Source organism: Lupinus angustifolius, chromosome LG01, assembly GCF_001865875.1.
Source record: "Lupinus angustifolius cultivar Tanjil chromosome LG01, LupAngTanjil_v1.0, whole genome shotgun sequence".
Taxonomy (NCBI): domain Eukaryota; kingdom Viridiplantae; phylum Streptophyta; class Magnoliopsida; order Fabales; family Fabaceae; genus Lupinus; species Lupinus angustifolius.
Window position 1 is genome coordinate 28,724,679 of NC_032009.1, and position 23,889 is coordinate 28,748,567.

Below are 23,889 nucleotides of genomic sequence, written 5' to 3' on the forward strand. Positions count from 1 at the left end.
GGTCTATAAAAAGATTAATCTTGATGGTACTATAGAAAAGAACAAGGCTAGGCTAGTAGCTAAGGGCTACTCGCAACAACTAGGAATTGACATGATGAGACATTTGCACCAGTTGCTAATCTAGATACTATATGAGCTCCAATATATCTTGTATTTGAAAGAGGATAGAACATTTACTAGCTAGATGTCAAATATGTATTCCTCAACGGAGTACTTCAAGAAGAGATCTATATGAAGGAACCATATCGGTTCGTGAGTAAGGGTAATGAAAGCAAAGTGCTAAAACTAGAGAAGGATCTATATGGCTTGAAATAAGCTCCTCAAGCATGGTACAATAGAATTGATAATACTTCATCAATATAGGATTTGGGAGGCGTAAAAGTGAGCCTACATTATACATTAAGACCCAATCTCTAATTGTTTCCTTGTAGGTAGATGATCTTATAAACAATGGAAACAATATAATGATGATAATAGAGTTCAAAGAAGACATGATGAAAACATTCGGAGATTGCAGGCCTTGGCTTAAAGCACTAATTTCTCGAAATTGAAGTAAATCAAAGAAAATAAAGCATATTCATCTCTGGAAGAAATACACGGAAGAACTACTAAAGAAGTTCAAGAGGCGTGAAAGCAAAGTTGTTTCTACTCCACTCATGACTTATGAGAAGCTAAAAAAAGGATAATGGATCTCCAAGGGCATATGTATCTCTCTATAGGAGTTTGATCAATAGTCTTCAATATCTCCGTGCTACATGACCATATATATCATGTATGCTACAAGTTTTCTATCAAGATTCATGCAAAGCCCAAGTCAAGTCCACGTTGGAGTTGGAAAAGGAATTCTAAGATACTTGCAAGGAACAATGGTTCATTATATTGTATAAGACCAACATCAACTCAATATTGCATGGGTACAATAACATTGATTTGGAAGGTTTGAGAGATGATATGAAAATGGCATCAAGTTATGCCTTATTACTTGGATCAGGAGTATTTTCTTGGGCATCTAAGAATCAAGTAATTATTGCACAACCAACAATAGAATTTGAGTACGTAACAACTGTAGAAACGACCAACCAAGTTATATGGCTTAGATGGATACTTGGTGATATGAAATATCAAGAGGTTGAGTCTACTAGAATCTAATGTGACAATAAGTCGGCGATAATGATTACGAAGAATCCAATCCACCACAACATGAAAAAACATATAATAATTAAATATCGCTTTGTTAGAGAAGCATGTGAGAACAAATAAATAAAGCTCGAGTACTACAAGATTGAAGAACAAATTGTAGACATCTTCATAAACGCGCATTACCAAGACGAAATTTTGAAAACTATGATCAATGCTAGAAGGTTCAGAAAATTACATCAAAGAGGAGTGTTAGAACATGTTACTGTTAGGTATCAGTGGCGGAATACACCTAGAGGGGGGTTGAATAGGTGTAGCGGAGCTCAAGTTCCACTTTTTTGGTTTTTACACACTTTCTGAAAAATGCTCAGTTAATCGATTAAGCACTGTTCATAATCGATTAACCAGTAACAGAACTAGAATGATCAGAATATCAACTTGCATAGTTATTAACCAACACACAAACAGATATACAACATATACTTTTATGCAAGATTAACAAGAACATAGCAAGGAACAAGCATGCAAAATATTAGCTCCAAACTCGCATTAAAACATCTTGAAATATAAAAGAGAAAGGGATAGAAAAGATCGCGCATGGATTTTATCCTGGTTCGTTTTGTTGTCCACTGCAAAACTACATCCAGTCCCCCCCTCTGATCTGGGAGATTTTCCTTCTTCACTGTAGAACACAATCTACGTTACATACACGCTTCCAAATACAAGACTCGAACGCTCCTTTCTTGGAACCCAAAGAACTTCGTCACCCTTGGTTTGACCTTTCCCAAAACCGCCTCCCAAGAAAACCTTTCTTACTGCGATTCGGCCCCAGCTAAGGTATCGCTCTTTATCCCAAGACCTCCAAGTCTTTGTGTGAAGAACACCTTACCTAACCGCAGCTAGGATTTTCCCAATCCTTGAATTAACAATGATTTGAGTTATGAATGAGTACTTAATACTCGAATATTACAATAAAGATCAAAGCCTAAAACCTAAGCAAGAACTCACAAGACGTCCTAGTCTAATATGAATGTTCATGCATGAGGTTTCTGAAAATATGCAATCATAAAGAAATATCTCCTTTTCTTTTCAAGAAATACAAGAATGATGCAAGAAAGCTTTTCAAAGAATCATGCAATATGAATATGAAAACTAAAGCCTTAGCATGATCTAATCTTTCTCCTAATTCAACACTCTCTAAAATAGATTCTAATCAATGATGATCTATCTCTTTTCTCTGTGTTTTTCTCTCTTAGTCGTTTATGCAATTAGCCAGTATTTATACAAAACAGATTTTGCCTCTAAAAACGGTTTTTCAATTATGCAGTTGAAAACAGCAGAAAACACTCACGTTAATCGATTAAGCCATGGGGTTAATAGATTAACCAATGTATTTTTAATACATGATTAAATGGTAAACTACTTATATGATATATGCTCATGCAATACATAATTTCCAAATATAATACATTTAATGCATAAAATCAATGTATAAAATGCATGAACCTAATTATCATATACTTCTAGATGATGTCTCATTTTAGTAAATTAATTACTTTATTAAGTCTTGTGAGACTCACACCTAGGTTTACCAAACCTAGACTCGATATATTTGGCAAGCATCTTAGACTTCTAAAAAGATAATAAAGAATTATAACCTAAGTCTAATAAGTCACCACTTGAGCCATCGGCATGTTAATTGTTGAGTCATCTTCAAGCTTTAACTAATTCCTTGTCTTCATTAAAATATAGGCAAACGTTGCTAATGCAATCCTTAACACTTTGCACTCTCAGTTGCAATCTTCTAGATCATTCCATAAGCATATGGATACTTCCTTGTTGATGAAAAAACCTAGGGTTTTCTAGATAATTATATTCTAAGACTTTCTAGGTAGTTCTATTCCTAATGTAATCAGACGAAACATTAAGAAATATAATCCTCCTCTATATACGCAGTAGGAATCATAGAAATACATAATCATCCTTCATTTATAAGACTTGATAATAAGAAGCAAAACATTATTAGTAGTGCTAAAACTTGTGTTGTCGCATAGCTCCAAAAGTCAACTATTGGAGATTACGATATAATATAATTGAACTTCTTTATTGTCAAAATATCAACCAGTGGTTACTACGATTGCAGTCATTGCAGCTGTTGTGATGCGGATTGTAGCCGTCGCGTTGTGCATTATTTTGTGATTAAAATAATATTTTTGAATTCGATGCGGTCTGATGTAATTCAAATGCAGTATGATGTAGTTGCATTGCGGCCCAAAACAATTGCATCGTTGTGATTCGAAGTCACACTGTAATTGCAATGTGATGCGATTATGGTGGTCACCGCAACTGCAATATTGCGGCTGCAATTTAAATCAGTGATATCCACTTAGATTTTCACCACTATAGTTTTTCCTTCCTTAAACACTACCAAAGATACTTTTAATGCAAAAGCTTTCAAGAATACTATATCAATGGCATGGAGGTTTAGAAATGGAGTCAACATAATGAAGATATCTATTATTCTCTTTTGCTCTCTTTTCAAAAGCATGAGAGATATGGAGTATGTTTTGGATATATACCCATGAAACTATGATAACTATCTTCTGATGCAGAAGAAAATTTTAGGAGATGAACATTTGTCTCGTATAATCTCATCAGGTCTCTTTTTTGGTTTAGGGTTTATGACCTACCCCTAAACATGAGAATAAAGAGGCTGAAGAACATATTGGCACCCTGCTGGGAAGCTTTATATGGAGATGGATATATGGAATAATAAGATGATGGGACAATTCCTTAGGTTTTGTTTGGGAGTGTAATTTTGGAGCGGAAGAGAAGTGATAGCTTTAGAAAGTCTCCCCTTATTCGGGAGTTAAATGAATGAGAGGGGTAGGTTTTAAATGGTTTCCCAAACCCTCTAAAATCCTCTATGTCTATTTTTATAGATTCTCAAATTTGGGGTTTTTTTGAAGATAAAATGTAAATATACCTAAATATTTTTAGTAAAATTATATAATTATATATTGTAGTGAGTTTCTCATTGTTAATTACATTTTAAAGGAAAAATAAAAAATATTCTAACATTGTCATTAGTTTTTTTTCTCACGTATAAATTTCATACTCCCAAACAAACAAATGAAATGATTGTCTTCCTTTCTCATTCTCTTCCTTCTCCTTCCTAGCCCTTTGATCTCTCCTTTTCCTTTTCTCATAACTCCCAACCATAGTCTTAAAATCCATGTCTTAGTAAACCTAGCTAGGAAAATCGTTGATGAGAGGAACGATGTAGAATATGAAGAGTAAAGATGTGCATATCTATTTTAAGTATGAGATTTTGAAGACTACTGTTTGTTTTGCTTGTGGGATTGTTGGTCATCAGGTCAAGGACTCTGGTGGTTTGGATGAAGAGGACGATGTAAGAAATGACTTGCATTTGAACATTGATGGGCTGAATTTTCTTGCCTCACTATTAAAGGAATGAGACAGGTTCCTCTCTAATACTGGAGATGACAGTACAAGCTCCACATTATGACACATGGCAAAATAAATATCAAGGGTCTAGATTATGACACATGGCTTCTAAATTTAGATGAAGTTCCCCCCTTAAGTGCTTGAGACCCTCTTTTCTTTTATTGTGCACTTTGTTCTTCTCTTTCTCTATTACAAGCTTTTCTTGTAATTTTTATTTAACTACAAATTAAATCTCATTATAAAATCTGGATCGTTGATGTTTATTTTGCCATGTATTACTATCTGAAGCCTGTATTGCCCTCTTCAGTATCAAAGATGAGTCTGATTCAAAAGGAATACGTTTGAAAGTTGGATGGTGAAAGTGGCAAATGAAAGTAAATGTTTTCACATCCATTAGTGGTCTATAAACAGACCTAATTCCAGATTGTTAAACACAACACAACAAAGCACAAGAAATTCAAGTGTTTCGTGTAGTGAGAGGTACCATTGGTGGTCTAGAAATAGACCCAATTTCATATTGTTGAACACAACGAAGCACAAAATTGCAAGTGCTTTATGTAGTGAGAGAAATATAAAGAGAAATTCAAAGAGTATATGTATACTTTGGGGTTTTGGATATACTCCTTAGTGCTCTATAATTACTATAACTGTAGTAGGAGAGGGTCTCACTACAATACACACTATATCAGCTATCTCTTGGTAAAAGAATGTAGTTAGGATATTGTAATTATTATTTGATATAGTGGTTTTCCTTCATTATTAATGAGGTTTTCAATATTAAATTTGATGTGTACTTATTTATTTATTTAGTGTGAATATTCACATGCTCTAGGCATAAGGGCATAAGAGGAAACGCATAATTATTATTCTAAACCATATTTAGGAATCAAAAGCAGAAATAGGATATGAATTTCATTCATTGAATGAATTGATGAAATACAAAATTATATTGAATAATTTATGTAAAGGATTGAAAAACTTAACTACCCTAACAAAAACTAACTAATCTCAATTAACCATTTTGTCCTTAGAAGCTAATCATTTGAGTTAAAACTAACCCAACAATATAATCTCATATTCACATACACTATTATTTATATGATACAATATATTTCAACAAAAGTGATTGAACACTTTCAAATATTATGGTGAGATACCATATTGACGACTTTAATCAGATAATCACTGGTGTGCAAGAAAATGGAATAACATTTGGAGATATTGATGAAGCTAAGATCTTCACTATACCTTCATCCTATGTGTCCTATGTTAATTTTTGTGATACCATAATGTATGGTAGATCCTCATTATTGTTAAAAAGAAGTTAATAACGAAGGAGCATACAAAATTGGATTCTGGATGAAGTGTTAACAATCCTACAGATGGTCTGTTCGTGATGAGAGGGAGTAGTCAAGAAAGAGCAGTGATTAAATATGCAGTCCGCAATACCTAATGCAGCAACAACAATGCTGATGTGGCCGACAATACATCCACAACACACCGCAATTGTGGCACAGCAAAAACCGCAACAAAATAGTGTTCTGGCCACAACGGAACAGACTCATTACGACAAAAAATTGTTTTTATTTGTCTCATCCAGTGTTTGCTTTCAAAACTAACTTTCATATGTAAGACAAGATTTCAAGATAAAGTTTTTTAGAAAATGAAATGGTAGATGTAGAGTAGAAAACAGTAAAAAGTGCATCAATAATTCACAATTTTACTCAGCGACTCACTTAGTATCGTGATTGTGTCTTCCCCTTTGTTTTATGACTTTGTTTCTCTTTCTTGCTAATTTCACCTCCTCTCAGAAATCCTTATAAATCAACAACAATTGCCACTGTTCACCACCACTGCAGTGTCGTGATAATGCACCACCTTCACTGGGACCGCAAGGGTAGCTTCAAACAAAACCACTTCAAGCCAAGGTAAACAAACATAAGAACCCTTTCATCCCTTTCCGTCTTTCTTTTTCTGTGATCATCAACAGAGAAACCGAGGAGCCAACATTCTTCCTGCATGCGCGTCGTGATGCCCCATATGGGTTGGATGTTGGCTAGCTTGTGGGTAGGCGATGCACCTCTATTCCTGGATGCTAGAGCCGTTGGTGGACAGTTGTGCACTTGTACCACTTGGGGATTGTGATTTTGGAATTTTTACCCAGCCAAGTGAGTAATTGAGTGGCTACGCAAAGTAGGATCCATGTTCCAAAATATCATATTTGTATATAGAGAATTGTTACTTTTTTATATAGATAAAAGTTGAATTGAATCCCAGATCTCACCAAGTCAAGTCAGACCTCACGGCTCTATAATCATTTATATAAATACTTCTAAAAATAGTAAGATTTGAACTCCATATCAACTATAATCTATTTTTTACCAACTGAACCAACCGAATTGTTATTCGGTTCAAAAGCATTTTGTCATTTTGTTTTTGCACCAACAATTTAGATGAGGACAATTGCTTCACCTACTTCACTTTTTCCCTTGTTCGTTTTTCTTTTCTTTTATGGGTACCAGCTTAATTTGTATAGGATTTGGGAAATAATTTCATACTAAATAGCATTTCTTTTTCAAAATACAGACCAAGCTCCAATGCAGGAGACCCAAACATTTCTAACTTCAATGCACATTGTTTGATAGCACTGAGACAAGTCTCAAATCCTCTGATGCTTATATTATCCCACCCAAGGTCCATATTCTTCAAGTAGAACAAGCATAACTTCTTTCATGATAAGGCACTGAAATTAAATGACGCATCATCGTTACATATCTGTGGATAATAAAGTAGAAAATTTAATACTGTACGAAACATATAAATTACCATGGCTGTTAATCAGAAGATTCATCTTCAGAAGCAGGAATTCTACGGAAGCGAGCTAAGGATCGATAATCTGGGTGCACATTTCTATCTGGCATTCTCGATCTTTTTCGTCTAATTGAAAAACCACTCCCAGAAACTGAGTCGTATAACTCCCCCATGTTCATTTCTTTTCTACTGTTACCACTTTCATTCATAAAGCTGCAAAACAATCCCAATATCATCAATAAAATCAATTAGCAAACAGTCACCTCATTTACATGTTTTCCACGAGATATTAAAGGTGTATATTGCAGGCTAAAGCAATTTTATAAAAACACGTAATTTATCACTTAGAGTATGAACCTCGACACAATGGTAAGGTTGTTTGTCTCGTAACTTGAAGGTTATTAGTTCAAATTCTAGAAATAGTCTCCTCGTGAACTAGAGTAAGGATGTATATGTCTATCCTCCCCATACCCCACTAGGTGGGAGTAGTCCACCCTTTTACCTAATTTGTCACTTGATCAATAGCTAGCTAGGCTGGTCCTAAATAATATTTGATGAACAGTAAAATCTATAATAAAGCCAAAACATGCTATTAACTTTCCAGTCATAATGTGACAAAAAAGGGCACCCATGAGGCTCCTAGTTAGTAGGGGCATGGGGAATCTGAAATCAAGAATGATAGATGTAAAATAAAGACAGATCTAAATGATAAAAAATAAGAATCAATTTGTCAATCATATCACATCTCCTAAGATGACATCTGTGCTTATTGGTTTGGACTTTCATGCTAAAGCATTCTACTTCCATTGAAATTATAAATCGGACAATTAATAATTTCAATTTCATGGTGGGAAGGAGTCTTAAGAAGACATTTCTCAGGAATACTTCATCAAATCATTGTAGGAAACCAAAAAATAAGAGATAAGCCAAAAATAAATAAAATCACAAGAATATATGTTCAGTCAAATTGGTGTAAAACTAATAAACTATAACTATCAATTCAAATATATTCTGACCAGATTTACGTGAAAAGGGAAAATATAATGAACTATACATGTATTTTGATAAAGATTACTTGCAATCAAGAAAAGCCATACCGTTCTCTAATAATTTTAAAAGCCTCTTTTGTAGCATACGGAAGCCCAGTCTTTGGATCACGGTACCTACATTAACAAGAGAAATTTGCTTAAAATTATGTGGGATATAGTGTGTATAGACTGAGGAATTTTTTTTATAGAGTGGGTCTCAGCACAACAGTAAAGTTGTTTGCTTTGTGACCTAAAGATCATAGTTTTAAATCCTGGAAACAACCTCATGGATGCAACTATAAAACTGCAGAAATCTCCTTTTTCACATAAAAGAAGAGATTTTTTTGATAAGAAAAGAAATGTTATTAGACAGAAGGGAGAAAATTTCAAGATAAGAAATCCTCCTAGACACAAAAAGAAACACCTAGAACCTAATCAAAAGGGACATGCAACAAAGCATGCCAATCTCTCAGCATATCTCCCTTACTAACCGCAATAAAAGAAGAGATTTTGTTAGAGACAGAAAATGGAAGCAATACAACCAAGAGGTAGGACAACCTATCCTAAAAAAGAAAACAAAGAAGTACAGAGAAACGAAATGAAAACAGAGGCGTACAAGGAAACAAAACGAAAACAGGAGTACAGAGGCAAATTTTTCAATCGATCATGCTAATTAATATCGGTAAACATCTTTCAAAGGATAAAGCACTAAAAAATGAGACTAAGACCTAAAACCATATGCCCATTAGATGTAGTCGAGAAAAAACAATTATCAAACAGTTCACCATTCCACACATGTCTCTCTTATCCAACCAGGAAGGTGCAGCATAAAGCAGTAACAACCAAACTAGTAAATGAGCTCTTACTTGGCAGGCAAACCAGTAACCGCGCAAACAGATTTTTCTGGGTCTGAAAAGACATAAATAAAATCATATAAGTAAAAGAAAACTTGTAAAACAATGTTATTTTGAGAAATTTTTTGGTTGGTTAGTAGAAGGATAAAATGCACACTTAATTGATGTTGTTCTCTTCATTTGAGAGTCTAATGTCGAAACAAACCAATCAGAAAAGCGTAGGAAAGCAATTCTTTATCCATTTATTTAATTTATTGTGTATATTTTAGGACTTCTAATTATCATTTGGTAAAGGACTTGAAGAAAGGATAATAATCTTAATTATCATTTGGTAAGTAATTACAATTTATAGGTTAAGACTAATCCTAATTAAGGAAATAAATAATTTGGACATATCTCCTGATTAATACTATAGTATATACAAATCTCCTAATTCATATTATAAATAAATAAAAAGATCTTCTAATGATAATAACAATCTCCCCATATTACAACATTCCCCCTCAAGCTGGTGAATGGATATCTATCATTCCCAACTTGGAAGTAAGATCTCTAAATCGCTCTGAAGGAAGTCCCTTCATGAACACATTAGTCAACTGAAGTCCTGAAGGAACATATTGTGTAGAAATAAGACCACTATCCAATCTATTTCTATGTGCTTTGTTCTGTCATGTTGGACTGGATTGTGAGCAATACTGATTGCAGATTTATTATCACAGAAAAGTCACATATGAGACTCGCTCTTTATTTTTAAATCATATAGTATGATCTTCATCCATAACAATTCACAAATCCCTTGAGCCAATGCTCTGAATTCTGCCTTTGCACTTGATCTTGCAACTACATTTTGCTTCTTACTCCTCCATGTCACTAAATTTCCACCTAAGAACATACAATATCCAATGGTGGACCTTCTATTAACCATTGACCCTGCATAATTTGCATCTGTATAAACTTCCATAGACAAATGCTCCCCTTTCTTGAACAGTAGTCCTCTCCCTGAACTTGCCTTCATATATTGCAAGATTCTATTCACTGCATGTAAGTGTCTTTCTCGTGGGTCATGCATGAACTGACTTACAACACTAATAGGATAGACTATGTCAGGCCAAGTGTGGGATAAATAGATGAGTTTTCCAACAAGTCTCTGGTACTGGACCTTATCCACTATTGTGCTCTTCTCTTCGTTCCCAATCCTGTGATTCTGCTCCATAGGTATTTTAGTGGTTTTACATCCCAACTTACCAGTCTGTTTAAGAAGATCAAGGACATCTTTCCTTTGAGATGTGAAAATGCCTTGTTTCGAGTATGCCACCTCCATTCCTAGAAAATATGTCAGCTTCCCAAGGTCCTTCATTTCAAATTGGCCAGCCAACTCCATTTTCAGGTTTTGTTTTTCGATGTCATCATTCCCTGCAATAATCATGTCATCTACATAGACCAACAGAAGAGTGAGTTTGTCATTTTTAGCATATTTTATAAAGACGACATGATCACCTTGGCTTTGTCTATACCCTAGGGATACCATGGCTTGTGCAAACCTCCCAAACCATGCTCGAAAAGATTGTTTGAGCCCATATAGGGCCTTCTTTAATATGCAAACTTTATTCCTTCCTGAGGTAGGGTCATATCCAGGTGGAATCTCCATATACACTTCTTCCTCTAAATCTCTATGCAATAAAACATTCTTTACATCAAACTATTGCAACTCCCAATTGAATTGAGCCGCTAAGGAAAGAATGATCCTTACAGTATTCATTTTTGCCATTGGGGCAAATATCTCCTCATAATAAATTCCATATGTCTAGGTGTATCCCTTTGCAACTAGCCTTGCCTTATACATGTCCAGTGTGCCATCAGACCGGTACTTCACAGTATATATCCACCTGCAACCTACTCTCCTTTTGTCCTTTGGTTTCTTAACAATCTCCCAAGTCTTATTTTTCTCCAGTGCATTCATCTCTTCGTTCATGGCTTGAATCTAGTTCTTATCTTTTAATGCTTCCTGTACTGAGGTAGGGACTCTAATAGATTCAATAGCTGAAATAAAACTCTAGCGTTGCACAGACAAATTTTTAGTAGACAAAAATTGTGATATGTGGTACTTGGTACATGATCGTTTTCCTTTTCTTAAGGCAATAGGTAAATCATCAACAGTAGACTCATTAGAATTAGGAGGCTCTTTAGAATTAGGGGACTCATTACTTACCTCAGGTGAAGACGATTGAACTTGTTGTTGTTGTTGGACCAGGACGGGCTTACTTCTCCGTTGGTACTTTTTCATGTATATGTCCTCATTATTCCACTTGTATTATTACTGGTTTAGGATTCTGCTTTGGTATTCTATCCTCTGTGGTAGAAGGTTCCTTCTGAATTAGAGGGAGAGAGAGAAAGTAATCAAAAGACTCAGCTTCTTTACTACTCTCCCCTGAAGCTGAAGACTGGGGTAAAAGGACTCTTTTTCCTGAAAGGTAATATCCATGGATATATAGATACGTTGAGTAGGAGGATGATAGCACTTGTATCCTTTTTTATCAGGAGCATATCCTATGAAGATACATTTAATAGCCCGAGGATCTAGCTTACCCCGATGAGGTTCATGGACAAAGGCAGAACAACTAAAAACACGACCTTGGAGACTTGCCATAATGGGTACTGAAGGAAAGAAACTAGTCATAAACTGGCGGGAATATCATCAGATAAAACCCGAGATGGTAACCTATTGATTAAATAAGCAGTAGTTAAGACAGTTTCCCCTCAATAAAACTTAGGAACACTCATTGGAAAGAGTAATGCTCTGCTGATTTCAAGATAATGATTTTTTTCAGCTACCCCATTTTGTTGAGGTGTGTTGACACATGTTAACTCATGAACAATACCATTATCTTTGATAAATTTGGAAAAATTCTAATTAACATATTCTTTCCTATTATCTTATCGTAATCGTTTAATAGGTCTCCCAAACTGTGTTTGAATCATGTGAAAAAAATTGACAAACAATTGAAATACTTCAGACTTATTTTTCATAAGAAAAACCCATGTAATCTGAGTACAGTCATCGATAAAAGTAACAAACCATTTTGCACCAGAAATATTAGAAAGGGATGAAGGTCCCTACACATCAGAATGAATAAGATCAAAAGGTTGAGCACTTTTATTATTATTGGGAAGAAAAGTTGAACGATGATGTTTGGCAAACTGACATACATTACAATGAAAAGACTCAACTGACACTTCTGTAAATAAGTGGGGAAACCAGTTTCTAAGAATACTAAAGGGAGGATGCCCAAGAGCTTGTGTAGCAACCATATTTGAGAAGAATTCCAAGATTCTGAATTTGTCTGGAGACTTGGAGTAAGTACCTTCTTCCGGGTATTGCACCTGCTTTCCACATGCGGCATACAGTATAATCTGTCTTGTTCTTTAGCAATTCCAATCGTCTTCCCCGTGGCAATCTCCTAGAAAACACAATGTGAATGGAAAAATGTAATTGCACAGTTCAAATGTTTAGTGAGTTTGTGGATGGATAAAAGGTTGTTAGAAAGTTGTGGGACATGAAGCACACGATTTAGATTAAGAGGGGAGCTGAGGTGGATGTTACCACAGCCGGTAACTGGGGTGTGGGATCCATTAGCAACAATCCAACTATCCGTAGTACTCAAAGCATTAGGAGCTAAGAAGGCAGAATTCTTACCAGTCATAGTTAAAGAACAAGTACTAGAAGGCTTACTTAATAAGTCCATAAGTGCTCGCAAATGCTCTAGCTCTTCTTTGCTAAGGGCATGGGCACTTTCTTTTATTTGGTGTACAGGTGGGTCTTAACCCACACTCTCCAAGTCATAAGCCGTGTGATTTGCACGCCTCCGAAAAACACCTTTGGGCCCTCTCATACGTCCAAGGACATTATCCCTTCCATGAAGTTTGAAGCAAGTTTCTTTAGTATGGCCAGATCTCTTACAATGGATGCACCATCGATCATCAAGATTGGTCTTTTCAAAGGGTTGTCCTGAAGATGTGAATCCTTTTATTGGACCCTTACTAGAGTCTAAGGCTGAACCATTAACTAGTTTGTCTTCCATCATCATTGTTCTCCGAATTTCTTCACTACGAACTATGTGGAACACCTCGGAAAGAGAAGGTAGTTTCTCCTTACCCAAAATTTGAACCCGAATGGGATCAAATTAAAAGTTCAGCCCCGAGAGAAATTTGAAGATTCGTGATTTCTCAATAAATCAGGTTAGTGTTGTAGAGTCTTCATCACACTTCATCTTCAAACTCTGGTACTGATCAAATTCGATCCAAAGACCATTAAGGGTCCCATAATACTCTGTTATAGAGAGGTTTTCCAATCTAGAATTGAAAACCTTATTTTCCAATTCATAACAGGTTGAGAGGTCCTGTTTCATATAATATGTGTCTGCCAAATTCTTCCAGATCTCCCGTACAGTAGGGAAAAACATAATTTCGGCTACTCTAGGGTCATAGAGTGCCAAAACTAGGTCATAATGAGAGAGTCCTCATCAACCCACGTATCATACTATGGGTCAATCTTAGAAGGTGCCTTTCCTTCAATATGATTAATCCTCTTGCGTCCTCTAAGAGTGGTACGAACAAACTGGGCCCATTGGAGGTAGTTACGCCCATCCAATGGATACGACCCTTGCAATATTGGAAGATCATTGTGGGTCAAGGGTGGAATAAAGACTGATTTCCCTCCAGAGGCAGAATTCTCTTGTTCAGACATATTGAACCTGAAACTGAGAGAAGAAGGCAGTGGCTGAATGGAACGTGACAACAATTAGGGGTTCCAAGAAAAGTGAAATTGTGGCCAAGGCAAGACACAATGGCTAAACATAAAAAAAGGAACTGTAATAAGAACGGCTAGGGTTTTACGTGCGGAGAGCCCCAGAATTGGGAGCTTTGATACCAACTTAAAGAAAGGAGAATAATCTTATTCCTTGTTGTTTAAACAACAGTAAGTAATTACAATTTATAAGCCAAGACTAATCCTAATTAAGGAAATAAATAATCTGGACTATCTCCTGATTAATACTATAGTATGTACAAATCTCCTAATTAATACTATAAATAAAAAATAGATCTTCTAATGAACAAGAATCTCCCCATATTACAACAAAAGGAAATAAAACCACACATATATGCGAATAATAATCAATCTTCTTCAATAATCCTATTTTTCAAAGGAATTAGGGAATTCTTGGTATGTTGAATTTATAGAGCTTTATTCCTAGTAAGTGGGGTCACCTACATGAATTCTAGCTTGCCATTGTTATCTAGATCACATATTCACAAACTTGGGTACCTTGTATACTTCTTGATAGCCTAGCCTCAAGTTTCGGCATGTCTTTTTTTGGATCTCTCCCATCCCAATTTCTAAAGGGAAATCATCATTAGTTTCACATTATACCAAGGTCAGTAGAGGTCATCCATCCCCTCACATGCCCAAATTATCTTCAACACGAGCCACTCAAACCCCCTCCTTAATGAATTCACAGCTAATCCTATCCCTCTTTGTATGCCCATTCACCGCTAAATTCTCATTCCTGTGACCTTCATCTTTAGCTCATATAGCATTTTGAGGCGCATATTCTGACCCATAAAACATTGTGGGTCTATCTTCGGTTTACTAAAGCTTCCTTTTAAGTTAAGGCATTGTTTTACTCTATCCATCCCATTCAGATCTATGCGTGAAATCATTAGTAATCCCTCAGCACTTTTATAGGATAGACCATAATTATCTAAATCACCCAGTTTTGGGTACTTCTTCAATTCTAATACTATCATCAATACTCCTTCGTTGAATGAAATTAAATTCAATATATATTGCCTTCAAGCTACTCAAGTGAAACCCCTTGGTTTCCAAAACATTTCTGTACAATTCCAACTAACATTTGCTTTCTCATTAGTCTAATTCAGCAAACTAAATAACTCAGTACTAACAATGGTCTTGGTCCGCGACCATGAGCAAAATGTTGGTCAAGATACTTTGCATTTAGTGGAAGGTTGTGAATGGTGGATGAACCTAGAAAATTGTGTACAAATAATCACTAGCTCTACTATAATCAGTAGCTACTACTATTTTGTGCATGGAGTGACAAAGCAAGAAGTTAGAAAGGCAAGGAAGTGAGAGACAAGAGTGAGTGCATGTGAGGTTTCCATGAAACTGTAGGCTATCTTTTACAAACAGTGTTAATTTCTATAAATAAAAAGGGGAGTCTTAATAGTAGAAATTAAAGTTTAATTTGCACATACTACTCAGTACTCACTCCTTACTTGGCACAAAGGATATTATCAGCCAAAAAGCAAGCACCAAGACCATTCATCTTGAACATGTCCCTTTAGGTTAACCATTACAATAACAAAAAGCATGTGTTTAAAGTCAAACCTTGGTGAATGCCATATTCTGTGATTAATAAGTGAATTAATTTAATCAGGAAAAGGTGAACTAACAGGCCAAAGAAATGTACTGTGAAAAGCAATGCTATAGCAATATCTTTGGGAATTCAATTTAATTATTTAAATTGTTATAAAATTCATGGATCGAGAATCAGAACATATGATACTTTTCAACATAAAAATGCAATGGATTGTCAATCTCACTTAAACTAGTAATGGCAGCATGAGAGACTCACATTGTACAGATGTTGTTGCAATATCTGAGTGGAATGATGCCCCCCTAGTGAACTCTAAATAGGAACAACCTGGAAAAATTAACTAGCATAAGTAAAATGAAAACTATCACCATTACCAAAACCAATGCATATAAAATGAAGTGTTCAAGAACAATATCATTATGCTTGTAAAATGTTTTACCATCTTTTGAAATGTATCTTATCTGTGGACCATTATAGACAGTTTTATGCACAATTGCTCTCCTTTTAACTTCTTCCTCTCTGGCTAAAACGCGCTCCAAATTCCGCAAGTTCATAATTTCTGCAACATCAGAATTATAAATGAATTTTGAAGGGTCTTTATAAGTTCAAACACAGAAAATAAACATTGCATAGAATCAGCAGGTCTCAAATGTTAAAATCTTGACCTGTTTGAGCAGCTTCTAAAAGCATCTCCTCTTGGGTCATTCTCTTCTCCTCACCTTCCTTTTTTCTTTTAATTGGCTGGGAGAAAAAATATATTTTGTGACCATGACAACAAAGAGGGTAAACATGAATGATGAATCACAAAACTCAAGCTTCCCTTCACTGCCTTAGTGTCCAAGATTACAGGTACTAATAGTACTAATAAATTTTATCATAGAATTGCTAAACAAATGAGCATAACTTACCATAATTACAACTCAGAACACTGAAACTTCTCTTAGTAGATATCAACAAAATTACTTAGGTTCAAAAATAACAACCAAGCCTTAGTCCCAATTGCCCTTCAGGATAACCCCATGAAAACCTTCATATCTTCTAGTATCTCTCCCTACATATCCATTGAGATCCCCTCATAAGAAAACTTTTTCTCCTAAAGGTATCCCCTGGACTACACCTTCCAAAACTTTATTTGTGATGTTCCTCTTACCCTACCTAGGGTGCATAAGCACCAATCACATTAAAGGTGCCGTTCTTGCTACAAACTTTAGGGCTATAATTCTATCTCCTATTCGTTTTACATCTACCACATACTTATTCCATTCCTTATCTACAATTATTCTCACCCAATTTCTTGATCTTGTCTTACCTGTGTACCATAGCTTAAAACTTGAAGAATTTAATTCACCAACCCACTTAGTTTCTTGGAGGCACATAAAATCAACCTTCCTCCTAATTGCTGTGTCTACTATTTCCATCGATTTACCTGTAAGAGTGCCTATATTCCATGTTCCAATTCATATCTTAGATTGGTGAACTAGTTTCTTTAACTGCACCTGTTCATGTAAATGTGGGAATCCTTGCTTATTTTTCACTACATCTAGGTGGTGGTGCAATAGCCCTTGCCCCTTGCTCAATTGTCATTGTATTAAAATTATCACATCGTTGATCTGTATCATAAAGATTCAACGAAGTTTAAGTTGATTGTCGAGTGCCTAACACAACTTTCACATTTTATCCGGGCTTAGGACCAACTATGTGTAACATCAAGCATACATAGGCAAGTAGAGTTGACAAAAGAGGAGACATTTCAACAAAAGCATGTTCCCACTAGATGGAGTTGACTACATGGACTAGACAACATCATGTGTGTGATAACTCCGGTACAAGAAACACAGAAATGGAGAAGAAAGTGTACACAATCGATTCAGAATCAATTCGATTCCCAATACTAATACCTCGTTTATTGATTGAAGAATGGAGAAGATTACAAGATGAACCCTAATTGATTCCTCGAATCAATTACACGTTACAAGATTAATTCCCTGAATCAATCCCTCTCCTCTACTCAATTCTCAAAAACTACTCAATCTAACCCCCCCGCCCTCCTATTTATAGTTTTCCCCTAGAGCAGTTATACTGCTACACTGCTCTGATTCTTCTCTACTCTGCTGCCACGCGATGCGATTCTGCACTGCAGATGCTATGGCCATGTGGACTGCCACGTGGCCTTCTCCGATACACCTTAGTGATAGGTGGTCTCTCCCGCACCCTATCAATACCCCATCCTATAAGAACCAACTTGTCCTCAAGGGCAAATTGAGGAAAAGCTTCTTGCATTTGCGCCGCTGACTCCCAGGAATTCTCGCACTCCGGCAAACCTTCCCATTACACCAACACCTCAACATCTCCATTCTGATCAACGCGATGTTGTAAGATTGCCGTCGGCTGCACCTTCAATTCCAACTCCTCGGACAACATCAACGGAAGAGGTTGAGACTGTTGAGCCGATTTCAAAGCCTTTTTCAACAAAAAAACATGGAACACGGGGTCGACCCGTGTATGCTCAGGCAATGCCAATTGGTAAGCTACCGGTCCAATGCGTTCCAAAACCCTGTAAGGGCCATAGAACTTAGCCGCCAGCTTGGCCGAAGGTCTGGAAGCTAGATTCTTCAACCTGTAAGGTTGTAGTTTCAAGAATACCCAATCTCCAACCTCAAACTCAACCTCTCGTCTATGTTTATCGGCCTGAGCCTTCATCAAATCTTGGGCACGTAACAGATTATGCCTCAACTCTTGAATAACCTCATCTCGGGCAACCAAGAGTTGATTTACTTCCTCAACCTTTAACTTAAAAGTACACCCCTTAATCAAAGTCGGAGGATCCCTCCCATACAAGGTCTTGAAAGGAGTCATACCTGCAGAAACGTTATAAGTAGTGTTAAACCAAAATTCTGCCCATGAAAGCCATTCTACCCACTTCTTCAGCTTAGGCCCTGCAAAGCATCGAAGGTAGGTTTCCAAACCGCGATTCACCACCTTGGTTTGCCCATCCATTTGAGGATGGTAAGTCGTGCTGTACTTCAAACGAGTACCTGCCAATCGGAACAACTCCGGCCAGAACTGGCTCAAAAAGACCTGATCCCGGTCTGAAACTATCGACGTCGGAAACCCATGTAGCTTCACCACCTCTCTAACAAACAAGGAAGCTACATCCTTGGCCGAGTAGGGATGGCCAAGAGGATAAAAATGGGCGTACTTCGTGAGCCTGTCCACCACTACAAAAATAGTATCCTTGCCCTTAGATCGCGGCAATCCGGATATGAAATCCATCGAGATGTCCTGCCATACCTGAGTGGGAATAGGTAGTGGCTGCAAGACCCCTCCAGGTGCTAAAGTGGAGTACTTTTGGCGTTGGCAAACATCACACACCTCGACTTACTGCTTCATGTAACCACGCATGCCATCCCAATAAAAGAAACTTGAAACCTGCTTATAAGTGCGGAAGAACCCCGAGTGACCCCCGACTACACTGTCATCAAGGTAGTTAAAATCGAGATTTTACTTAGGATCGGGAGGACAACCAAAGATCGTAAATGTAGGATCGTAACACGACTCGTAAGATTCTACAAATAAATAAATATATATATATATATGAATAGTAATTCATAAGTTATAATATTAAAGATATTCATAATAATAAACATAGTATATGAATAACACAAATTCAAGTCATAAGGTAATACATATCATAACTTATAATAGAAACATAATCAACCAACTACACCTGTTCTAAGTAAAAAAAATTAGGGTTTTATAGCGACTCACACTATTCATGTTTTAATCAAGTTTATGGGTTATAAAAGATATTGGGCTTCAGAGTGGGTTAACAACAGCCCACTATAATGTTTTTTCATAAATAAAAAAGTAGGGTTTTCAACAAACCCATGTCATAATAATTAACAGCAAAATAACTCAACTAAACAAATTCCAAGTAAAAAAAGGCTTTCATAGTCACTCACACTCTTCACGTTTTAAATAAATTAATGGGTTAAAAAAGACATTGGACTTAAGAGGATGGGCTAACAGCCCATCATATGCTTTTTAATAAGTAAAAGCATTAGGGTTTTCAACAAACCGGGTCGCAAATGACCCGGTTAGCTTCTTCTCTACTACCCACGACAGCAGAATAGAAGAGGCAGAGAGAGAAAGCAACCATTGTTGCAGATTGCACAATGAGAGAGAGAAAGTGAAGCACCATTGTTGCAGATTGCACGATGAGAGAGAGAGAGAAAAAGTGAAGCAGAGATGGAGAGAAAGAGGTTTAGGGATCGGTGGGCTCGTAGACTCCACCGGTTTTACGCACCCACACGACGATCCCACCCGATCCCACAGAGGCGTGTCCAAGACTAAGATCGAGCACGGAGGGAGGGTCAAGGATCGTAAGAACGTGCGATCTCACGAGTGGGATCGCGATTTTGACTACCATGACTGTCATGACACTCAGCTAAGATCAGAGGTAACTTGTCAGATGTCTTGGGCAAGACCAACCTCCCCTTATACAACAAACGCCCTGCCTGAAATTGGAAACCCGGATGAGAATCGGGATTTCCTACCAAATCCTGGATTACCTTCCTCCACTTAGGTTCTTGCTGAACCTCTTCGAACCAACCTTCGGCATCTCCAACATTAATGCTAAGAGTGCCGAATAATATGCCTTCCTTGATAAATGCTTGAATTCTCCCCCTCTTGGCCGAATCACTTCGCTGACGGGTTTCGGTGTAGAATGCCCAACCGTGTTACTCCCCCCGAAGCTGCTTTTCTTCCCTTCCCTCGCCTGTTTCGATTCCACCGTTACCGTTCTGGAATACGGATTTGTCCTCTCGTTTCCTCCGGTGCGGCTTGCATACCCAAACGAGCCCCTCCTACTCAATATTGCATTTTTTTGCTCAATCAATAGCACCTTATGTATTACATCGGATAAAGACTGTAACTCATACAACTTCACCTCGGCTCGAAGCTCTTCCTTCAACCCATTCAGAAATATCCCCCTGGTGAATTCCGGATCGATGGTTCTAAATGCCCCAACATACTTCTCAAAGTCCTCAACAAATTCTTCAACTGACCCGGTTTGTTTGAGGGCGAGTAACTGCTCAAACGGATTCTGAATCATCGAAGGTTGGAATCTTCGAACCACTGCAATCTTGAATCCTTCCCAATTCGGTCTTGGGTTGCACTTTTCCCACCAATGGTACCAACTCAATGCCTTCCCTTCGAGTGCCATAACTGTGGCCTGCATTTTCTCCCCTTCTATTAGCTCCTTCAACTAGAAATACCTTTCCAATCGATGAGTCCATCCAAACGCATCTTCGCCGAAGAAGATTGGAATTTCCAATTTCCTCCATGTTTCCCGCCTAAACTCTCCTCCACCGTGAATTCCTTCCCGGAACTCATTTCTGCCCCGATTACCCCCTCGAAACTCATTCCCCTCGTGAACCTCTGGTCGGAACTCATAATCATCGCGTGTACCCCCTCGGAACTCATTTCTGACCTGCTCTCCAGCGCGAACTTCCTGTCTCCCACGAACTCCTCGTCAGAATTCATTTTCGTCGAGAACTCCTTCTCGGAAATCACCTTCTCAGTGAGCTTCTCTCCCACGACGAACTCCGTTGCCACGGAGTCGTCAATTCCTCCGTGAATCCCCCCGCGAGAATCCTCTCCTTCGCGAATCTCCTTCCCGCGACGAACTCCGTTGCCACGGGAGTCGTCTCTGTCTCGCACCTCACGCGATAACTATTCTCTGCTCCCTCTCTCGTCGTGATCGCGACAAATGCCTCCGTGAACGGAACTCTCGGCGTCGACATTGAAACCGTAGTGGTCCATCTTCGCGGTCATTTCCGCCATTTGTTCCTCATGTTTCTTCACTAATGATTCCGCAAATTCAAATCTCATTCTCATCTCTTCCCGTTCTTGTTCCCAATCATCTCCGGAACGCGACATACTTCGAGTCTTCATGAATTTACGGCGAAACAGCAGCGGTTTTCAGGGCACCGAAATCGGTGCTCTGATACCAGTGATAACTCCAGTACAAGAAACACAGAAATGGAGAAGAAAGTGTACACAATCTATTCGGAATCAATTCGATTCCGAATACTAATACCTCGTTTATTGATTGAAGAATGGAGAAGATTACAAGATGAACCCTAATTGATTCCTCGAATCAATTACACGTTACAAGATTAATTCCCTGAATCAATCCCTCTCCTCTACTCAATTCTCAAAAACTACTCAATCTTGCAAGGCAGCTCGTATGGCATTGACAAAACACAAACAAATAGAACTAAGTAGTGCTGACCTTCATCGTCGCTTGCAAGGCAGCTCGTATGGCATCTCTCTCCGCTTGTCGAACAATCACCGAAGTTCTTGTGGACTTCCTCACTATTCTCTCTTCTGTATCATCTGGAACGTCCTGTTGTTCCTCACCAGTTGGTTGTTTATCCTCCTTGGGAGAACTCTCCAATTTAGATAAAACTTTCTTCTTTTTCTTCTTCGCCAATGTCTTTCCAGGAAATATTAGTCTCTTCTTTTTTGGTAACCTGCAAAACACCAACAAAATAAACCCTGAAATTTCAAATATATTGGTAAAACCATTTAGTAAATATCCAAGTTCATCTCCACAAAGAAGACCTCCCCCAATTTAGTCACTGAGAAATCAAAAATCTCAACTTGATCTATAAGGATTTCAAATGATAGTCAAAACCCGTGGAATTTGCCCCAGAAAGGAGTAAAATGACCAACATTTGAGATACTCAAGACCCAGTTGAGAATTTTTATAGTTTACATTTCTCAGTGATTATTGATTGGCACATTTTATCCTGAAGGTCGAATTTGGGTATTCAACTAAGGAAACTGACGATTTGGGTAGAGAAGTAGAAAAGTAACTACCTTTCATCAGCATCATTTTGAGGTTCTTCATCAGGTTCCGGTTCCTAAGTACAGCAATTGCAATGACATAGCATTATGAATTAGTAGACAATATATTAGGTGCTAATTTTGACTTCAATCAATACATTCTCACACTTTACAACATTTTTAAGTATAAACTCGCCATTAATCCCATGTATTAGATGATTAACTATTAATCATTATCATTAAACAACACATTAACCATCTAACAAACGTAATAAACCACGAATTTATACAAACAATAATCAAATGTCAAGGACGAGATGATAATTTTGGTTTTGACTTTAGTTTGGGAATGTTAAAAATAATAACAGAATCATTCATAAACCAAATAATAGCAGAATCATTCATAAACAAATCAGATTGAAACGGAAAACCAACAATGTGTTGGTCTAGTAAGGTAAGATCTCGCTACTAGATACTTAGTAAACCGAAAGGTAAGGGTTGATTATTGAGGGATTATTGAGGGGATACCCTAGTTATAACAGAAAAATAGATTGAAACGGAAAAAGTGTAATAACTCACATCTTGATCGAAATCACTGTCGAATTCGTCAGCCACCTCGCCCTCCTCTTCGTAGTTATCATCATTCTCGTCCTCTTTGAGAGCGTCCTGGTTCCAAAACACATCGTCTTCTTGGGCTTCGTCGTCGAGGAGTTTGGTTAAGCGTTTGCCTCTGGTGCTTCGTGATGCGCGGTCCAGGAGCATCAATGGTGATGATGAAGAACCTTCTTCTTTCATTGTTGAGCTCTCAATGTTGCTGATCCCCGCCCCAAAAGGATTTAACATAATCTGCCCCAATTTGTAAGTGTGATTGTTGACACTAAAAGCATTATCTCCCCTGCTGATTTGTTTGGATTGAGAGGAAAGAATGTAAATGTTAGCTTAGGTTTTTGGAACTATTTGGTTCTAATCAATGAATTGAGCCGAACCGGTCATAAATCAATTGGTTCCATTCTGTTCCGTGGTTTTTTTTTAAATCTTTTATCAACTTAAAATTCAAAATGTATTTTCGAAAAATATTATTATTATTATTTTCAGAAAATATAAAGTATAAATAGATAAGTAAAGAAGTTAAAACTCAACTCTTTCTTAGTAATATATAAATTATGTAATTTATTAAAAAGAAAATGAATAATCACTTACATTAAAATATAATCCATAATTAATAATATATATAATAATTAGTTCCCTACTAAAAGATGAAAAGATATTTTGGTAGTATAAAAATATATATAACAATTAGTAACATAATTAATTGTATAATTCATGACTAGTAAAATATATACC

At 37.1% G+C, this 23,889-nt stretch overlaps 1 protein-coding gene across 3 annotated transcripts; it reads right to left on the minus strand.

Annotated features, from left to right (window-relative positions):
• Nucleotides 7,141-23,477, minus strand: LOC109359718 (SWR1 complex subunit 2). 3 transcript variants are annotated; one of them, XM_019604417.1, is made up of 10 exons: nucleotides 23,125-23,477; nucleotides 22,579-22,622; nucleotides 21,989-22,229; nucleotides 16,359-16,434; nucleotides 16,133-16,252; nucleotides 15,952-16,020; nucleotides 9,311-9,353; nucleotides 8,514-8,579; nucleotides 7,432-7,629; nucleotides 7,141-7,348 (listed from the first exon to the last, which is right to left on the minus strand). In XM_019604417.1, the coding sequence occupies exons 1-9, from the start codon at nucleotides 23,386-23,388 to the stop codon at nucleotides 7,440-7,442; spliced, it is 1,113 nt and encodes a 370-aa protein (XP_019459962.1). In that variant the 5' UTR covers nucleotides 23,389-23,477; the 3' UTR covers nucleotides 7,141-7,348; nucleotides 7,432-7,439. The 3 variants fall into 3 exon arrangements, with proteins under 3 accessions (XP_019459962.1, XP_019459966.1, XP_019459960.1); XM_019604421.1 differs by having other exon boundaries at nucleotides 7,416-7,629; XM_019604415.1 differs by having other exon boundaries at nucleotides 7,142-7,629.